Below are 7,757 nucleotides of genomic sequence, written 5' to 3' on the forward strand. Positions count from 1 at the left end.
GCAGCATGATTGTCCCAGGGTCCCTTGTTGCGGTCGCCACAATGCCCCGGATGTAGGGTGTACACAACTCTTTCAAGATGGCGTAGGGTCCAACGACCTGAAGAATTTCTTGCATATTTTCGACAATTATCGCAAAGGTGAGTGCAATTACCTTCTCAAACTCGCACGGAATTGACGGAAAATCCCCTCATGTCCAAGGGCACAGCCTGAAACTGCCGTAGTCAAGTAGAAACTTGATGGTAAGTGAGGGACGCTTTGGCGCCCGAGGGAGATTTAAAATTTTGTCAAGATGGCAGCCGTCACGGCCGGGAGGGGGGTGGGTGACTCACTCTTCTCGCTAGCTCGCGAATTCCCGAGTCGTTTGATCACACTTGTAGTCAAGGTACAGTCCGATCGTTTTGTGTACCGACGCGAGGGACGTTGTTGAGCGAGGTTTTGAGTCGATCTAGTTTTCTGCAAGAGTCCGAAGTCAGTTGGTCCCCACGCGACGGCTGAAACCCGATACCCGGGAGTCTTGGTCGCTTCCTGCCTCCTCTTGTTTTCATTCGGACGCGCGTGCTCCATTCGTCTCGGGAAATCGCACCAAACTAACCTACAGGAAAAGAGGGGGACAAGGAACACAAACATGCGGCCAGACCAGGTACTTATTTAGGGTTAGAACTTATTCATTTTTCACCGAGCGTTTTGGCCAAGTTTTGGCTTGTGTCAGGCGGGGACCGGAACCAAGGTCACCAGAAAGATCGAAGATCAGAAAACTGGACTTGGACAGTTCACAGCGCAGGAACCGCTGAGATGGGCCTTATGGGCACGATAAGGGTAGTCAGCACTATCTGACATGGAGCAGAACATAAGATAGTGACTTCAAAGTGGTCTGCAGACAGTTTGGCAGTGTCAGATAAATTATTTGTGCTGTCACTGTCGAAACTACAAGCTGTCAAATATTGACAGTGCAGTGTAACCAGTGTTCGTGTAGATATGTCAAAACTGAAGAGCATTGACCCATGACAATGAAGGCTCATGTTGATAGTGTACATTTTTTCTGAGTCATTGTTGTAAAGTACATACTACTATTACTAGTAGTACCTGTACTGTCTGGGAAAGTACTAGTAGGCATGGGTGTCCAGCTGGAACTGTCTAGTCCTGTTGCCATTTGCGGAACATCTTTTTTTTTGCAGACATGTTCAAACCAAGGAACATTGAAACATATTCAAAGCACAACCTTTTTCCTATCCCCATGAGTCATGGTTATAAAGTACTGGGAGAGTAGTTTATGATTGTGTTCTGGCCCTCCCCAGTCCTGCTGCCTTTTACTCAATGGTAATCCCTGCTATTATATGGATGATTGTGTCTAATGATGAGTGTCATATCTCCCTCCTCCTCCCTTCCTCCTGTAAACTCCAGAGAAAACACCTGTTCCTTGTCTCTGTCACAGGACAGCGAAGCCTCTCTTTTGTTTTTCCTGACCCCAAACTTCAAAAGACTTTAAATTTTAATCCGTTTGTCATGCTGATCAGTGTCCCGAGGGCCTGAGGTTGTCGTCATGAATATTCATAGCTGTTTGAATTGTTCCACTCAGTCTGGTTCTCCCCTAAGATAAGCAACAGTTGGGACCTAACAGAGCAGAGAGTAGGGGCTTGTCGGTTGGGAGCCGGTTGTTTTAGAAGCGCACGATGCCAGGAGAACAGGTAAATTACTCTCGAGCTGTGTTTGAACAGAGTTTGAAGACAGTTTTTACAGTAAAATTCCAATACAAAAAGTGTTAGCTAAGCTTACCCAGATTCAAAAGTTTTACAGCACTATACCACTTTGTCAAGGAATGAAGCAGACACTGTGGTTTTGATAGGAAATTGCGTTAAGAACTCCTTTCCTCTTCAGAACAGGTCACTTTGTTTGTGTTTCTGGTGTTTTGGTTGCTAAATTATCTCAGCAAACAAGTTCCTGGTATTCCATTGAGAAGCAACTTCCTGGGTGAGAGAGTCAGATGGATTGGAATGTTTTAGGAGTGGCCTGGCTTCCTGAAAACGGACAACAAGTGGTGGACAAAGCTTTCAAAATATACCTGGAACGAGAAGGAATGTGTAGGGCGACTAGGGTCACCAGTGTGAGCCGGTATTTCTATAAACCGGCCCCCCTCTCTGAATCACGGCAGGCTTTTTGTTGGGTGATCAGAACGGCTGACTCCAGCCGACCTTTCTGTTGACCTATTTTGAACAATAACAGGAAGGCCCCAGCGTGGAACAATTGTTAGGCAGTACATGATCCCTCCCAACCTGTTGCACAGAAAGGAGCAAATGTGTGCCGCTAAACACTAATGAACTGACTTACATGTTGTCTTGTTTGTTGGTAGTTACTTCTTGTAGGAAAAGTGTAAGAATTGTGGTTTTTATATACGAGTGTTAGAAGAAGAAAGGACAGTGTAGGAGCTAGCCCAGATGTGTTTATCTGATTGTTGTGACTGTGACCACTCACAGCTCTCCTGCAGTCACTGTTCAGTGTCCCTTTCAACATACTAATGTAGGTCTTGAAACGTTCCTGGTTGTTCGATTTTTTTCAGGATCTCTCAGCTGCTGGTTCATGACATTTCAAATATGTGCTTCCAATGTATGACTACTGCACTATAGACTTGTTTCATCTATGGATTTAATATTCTGCAAAAACTGCCTTGTTCTTTCAATTTTTAAATAGAAGCATCGCAAAAATAACTGAATTAATAGTAGTGAGTGGATCAAGATTCCAAAAGAGAGCTAGTGTATGGTCGTACTAGTAGTCTCCAACAGACTCTCTGGGTTGCTGGAAAAATAGATGATTTGCTAGGGAAGGTAGTCAGGGTTATTTGTAACCTCCTAAGCAGGCCTTATGAGCGGGGCTTTGGGATATCTTTTCTGCTCTTTTCTGATGCTATATTAGTTTTTTTGCACTCGCTTTCTTTTGGCAGAGCCTCGTAGCCAAGAAAGCTGAAAAAAAAGCCTGACTTGGTCGTAGAGACTTCCAAGGAGTCTACCCTCTTTACCATTTTTCCAGGAACCCAGTGAGTCTGGTAGAGACTTGCTAGTGTGCAGTTTGTATCTGTCCCACCCAGTGTCATTTTAGCCTGGTATCCAGCCATATTATAGCTCCCGAGTCTCTTCTGTCCTGTATACATATTTGCAGAGAGAACAGAAGAGACTCGTGAGCTATAATACGGCTGGATACCAGGTTAGAGTGCTACAGTTTCCCTCAGAGCCAGACAGACCAGGGCTCGAAATAGTGGGTGCATGTGCACCCAGGTGCACCCAAAATTGGAACTGTGCACCCAAATATTTTCTTAGGTTTATGTATGGAAATATACTAGTATACATCATATTCTTGACATCTAAGTGTTAGAAAGATAATAAAAATGCCTGTCATGTTACTTGTTTAATAATTTGATAGCTTGCAACTAAGTTTTGGTGCACCCAAAAATGTTTTGGTGCACCCAATTTTTTTAGCTGGGTGCACCGGTGCACCTAATCCCAAAAACGAATTTCGAGCCCTGCAGACTGTTTGGGCTGCTTCCAGTTGAGCTGCGTCCAAGTTGAGACCCTCCATGTTTGTTGTACTGTACAGTGCCAGGCAGAAGGTCAGGTGTCCCAGTGCAGTAACTGTTGTAGGTTGTCTCAGCTGACTATGTGCACTTTGTGCAAACTCTCCAGCAGTTTAGCACACTTCTGGTCTGTGTGATGACCCTGTAGTCTCTTACCAGGCTTCTTTGGTGGCTAAAAAAGAATTACCAATATAGGTGAATAATTTGACAAAGGAGCTTGCTAGCTGCAGGTATGGTGGTTGACATGCCATATCTGGTCCCATGTAGGTCCCATGTCTGATCCGCTAACTTTCCTTCCAAATTACTCACTTTATTTCGCCAATGACTACCAATTTTTCAGTCACGAAAGGACCCAGGCATCATTTGTAGTTCTCATACTTCGGAATCATGTTCAAAACAGTCACCAACATGCCAGTACAAGAACCTTGCTACTCCCATCCACTGATCCAGAACTCAAAATTTGTGTCGTCTTCCAATATTCAAATGACGATCATTTCTTTATAATTAGTGGGTGCCAGACTTTGTCAGGACAGCTATCGACCTGGAGCTGTAATAGGTGGCTTCCAGGCTCGTTGAACTTGAACTTGAAGCCCCTGTCGTCAGGCCCCATCTCCATCCCAGGGAACTACAGCTGGGTTGTGTCTGCTGTGGTGTAGACTCAGCTACAGCCTGTACAGGTCAGGGTTAATGCTGAACCACCAGCGCACCCCGGGGGAGTGGGAAACTTGGTTTGCAGAGGAAAAACAGTCTGTGTTTCCTCCTCCGAGAGCAGTTGTTACTACTTACTGAATCCCTTATTTGTGCCAAGATGAGCCATGGTACTTGTTTTGGATACATCTAACCTACATCTGCATAAGGGTTACCCCAAATAGTCCCACAAGGGGCAATGGAAGGGGGGGGGGGGAGTTGAGTTCCCTGGACATGAACTTGATTGTCTTTTCAGCCTTCTGTTTGAACAAACCTGCACACTGGCACTTGCTTTGGGGTTTGGGGGAAGGGGTAGTAATTCTGCTGGTATGATTTGAAAAACAGGCAAGTTTTTTTTCAACAAGTGATTGTGAAGGTAAGGTGTATGAATTGAATGTACGAATTCTGTCCTGTCCAGTGCACATATGGATGGTTTCACCTCCTGCCATCCAGGGTAAATAACTCGGTGACAAGGTAAAACTCACCCTGGTGTGAGAGATTTCATTGTGACAACCGTCTAAATGCTCTGAAGTTCATCGTCAAATTGTCCCAAGTTTCCATGGAACAGAATGTATGATTTTGCATGTACACCTGAGTTAAAATTCCCATTGTATGCCAGCAACATGCTTCGTTTTCCCCTATCAATAGAAAATGTACAAGGAAAACTTGAGCCAGTGACAGAGTTGAAAGACGTCCAAGCCAGCCTGTCATGCCTGTAGGAATGTTTACCTTGACTTGACATGGATGATATGTTAATGCTGGAAACTGCAGGCTGACCTGAGTTAGATATTCCAATCCAGGGCTTGAAATAGGGTGCACCCAAATATTTTCTTAGGTAAATGTGTATGTAAAGATATCAAAGTATACTAGTATACATCATATTCTTGACATCTAAGGCCACACCAATTTAATTTCTTGGTTCACGGATTTTTTCATAAAAAATATGGAGCGAGAGGGCGAAATAAAAATAAAAATAAAAATTGTAAAATGGCTGGGGTAAAGGTAACAACTAATCCAAAACATAAAGAAAAAAAAATTTCAGCTTGAAAAAAATACAAAAACACTATTATTGTACAGTAACAGCACCTGTACCCACACTTTAAGGAGCTTATAATGTAAAGGCCAATTTGCTACACCAGAAAGTTGGTGAATGGCTTCATTAATGGTGAAAATTTGCTGAGTGGTAATTTTTATTTTTATTTTTTTTTCCAAAAAATAGGAGCGAGCGAATCCGTGAACCAAGAAATTAAATTGGTGTGGCCTAAGTGTTAGAAAGATAATAAAAATGTCTATCATGGTACTTGTTTAAGAATTTGATAGCTTGTAACTTATTACTTCAATTTATTAAAAAAGTGGTGCACCCAATTTCTGGGTGCACCAGTGCACCTAATCCCAAAAATGAATTTCGAGCCCTGTATTCTATTCTAGAGCGTAGCTCGAAGATTATGGCTATGTCATCTCGTAAGGGGCGATATAATATTATAACCCCAATGGTGCTGTAATACTAAAAAATAGTAATACACTGTATACATGTCTCTCTAGTACTATAGAGTAGCCAACTTTGCAACTTCTCTAGGTATCAGGCATTTGGGTCCTAATAGTTGATAAAAAAAGGACATTGTAAGTTAATGAAGAAAAGCACCTTCACTCACTCACTATCTGGTCTGATTATAAGTACGTAATATATCTTATTACATTGTATTTAAGAACAAGCCTTAGCTGTGGAGCCTACTGAAGAGGTTATTACGGGTGACTTTTCGCTCACTCGATTGTTTATCTGTGTTGTGTGTTCGTGGTTGACGTCAGTGTTAGGAGGCCGCAGTTGGCCGTGACGCGTGGGGCTGTGTTTCTACATTTTACACCAAACCGTGAGGCGAGCACAGAGATGGGAAGCAAACATTGAATGTAGCAGGTAGTTACAAGTGGCTGTAGTGTAGGTAGCTATAGGCTTCCTCTACGTTTCTGGGGCAACTTGCTGTCTGTTCCTGACACTGGCATACTCGTATGTAGGTCACGAATTTTTAGCCCACTTATCAAAAGTTTATCTAACTCAATTCATCTAGCCCATGTTGGGCAAGCATATGCAATAAAGATGATTGTCAATGTAATCTTTTATTGATAAAAAGACATTCCAGTTTCTACAGGCATCTTATATAATATATCATCATGGGATTTTATTTTCCAAAATTCAAACTCTTTTATATAAAAATAAAAATTGCATGAAGTATACATAGAGAGAACAAACTTTGACAGAACAGCTACTGTAAATCTTGAAATATTCCCAGTTTGTCTGAGACATGTCCCTGATCTATAAATCCGTCTGGCCCTACCCAGGCCTAAGGTTGTTGTTGTTCTTCCTTCCACTCATGCACATGAACAACAGGCCTGAATAAACAACCAGGGAAAGGCCCCCAGGGTACTACTAGTATTCTGTTCATATACAGCTCCAGAGAAATGTACTGTGTAAGGTTATACAAAACCAATTTCCTTATTACATACTATTACATAAAGTTCTGTAGAAAAATTCAATTCCTAATGCAACTAGACATTACCATTGATCATAAAACTTATCCGCTCTTTTCTCTCCACTATAACAGAAAAGCGAGAAGTTTAATTTATCCAGAAATACTCTCATTTTGTATCTGTGAACTGTATCTTTAAAAAATGTCTTGTTGGAACCTGTACTTAGCCTGGTGTGGCAAAAATTCATTCATCTGGAGGAAACCCTAATGTTTCACAAAGAACTGTTAAACAATCATTTTGGAGAGTTAACTTCATTACGTATTCAGATGCAAATGTGATTGTCTGGGTGTTTTTAGCACCTGGCTGTTAATAGTTGTAAACGGTGTCATGAGTATATTGTTTCCTTTTTTTTTGTTGAATAGACTTCTCTGCCTTTTCAACAGCATGGTACGATGTCTCAATCTCTCTCTTCTATACAAATGCTGCTTGTGCATTCTTGTATTTTACCGGATATGGATTGTTTGTTTAATGCTTTACTTATTCATCAAAACTGGACGTAATGTCAGAAGTAAGATCAGATGTCACACATTTGTCCCACTCAGAAGCACCTGCTTGTAAAGCAGGGCTCGAAATTCATTTTTGGGATTAGGTGCACTGGTGCACCCAACCTAGAAAATTGGGTGCACCAACATATTTTTGGGTGCACCACATAAAATAAAGTAGAATATCAGAATTACCTAATTGCAAACCTACTAAATTAGTAATTTTAACAGAGCTCTTCAGAAATCGGAAGTACTATGACAGTCATTTTATTATCTTTCTTAACACATAGATGTCAAGAATATGGTGTTTACTTAGTATACTGACATCTTAACATACATAAGACTATGAAAATATTTTGGTGCACCCTGTGCACCCACAGAAAAAGGCTGGGTGCACAGCTCCAATTTTGGGTGCACCTGGGAGCACATTGTTTTTTCCCACCGAGCGTCGTAAAGTGATTACATAAACAGGTTTGCAGGCATGCGGCGCCAGATCAGGTGAT

General features: G+C 41.9%; 1 protein-coding gene across 3 annotated transcripts in view; it reads left to right on the forward strand.

Moving 5' to 3' along the window:
- The window catches only part of LOC118419510 (serine/threonine-protein kinase PAK 4-like), a 35,404-nt gene continuing 27,647 nt past the window's right edge, over positions 1 to 7,757 (forward strand). Inside the window, exon 1 of one of the 3 annotated variants that reach the window (XM_035825949.1) lies at positions 1 to 137. Coding sequence is in view for 2 of the 3 variants with exons in the window: in XM_035825941.1 (XP_035681834.1) it covers positions 626 to 640 (15 nt within the window). In the remaining variant the exon portion in view is untranslated. Of the gene's footprint in view, positions 138 to 557; positions 641 to 1,587; positions 1,686 to 7,757 lie in introns of those variants that run through there. The other 2 variants (XM_035825941.1, XM_035825934.1) reach the window with 2 other exon arrangements.

This window comes from Branchiostoma floridae, chromosome 1 (assembly GCF_000003815.2).
Source record: "Branchiostoma floridae strain S238N-H82 chromosome 1, Bfl_VNyyK, whole genome shotgun sequence".
Taxonomy (NCBI): Eukaryota; Metazoa; Chordata; class Leptocardii; order Amphioxiformes; family Branchiostomatidae; genus Branchiostoma; species Branchiostoma floridae.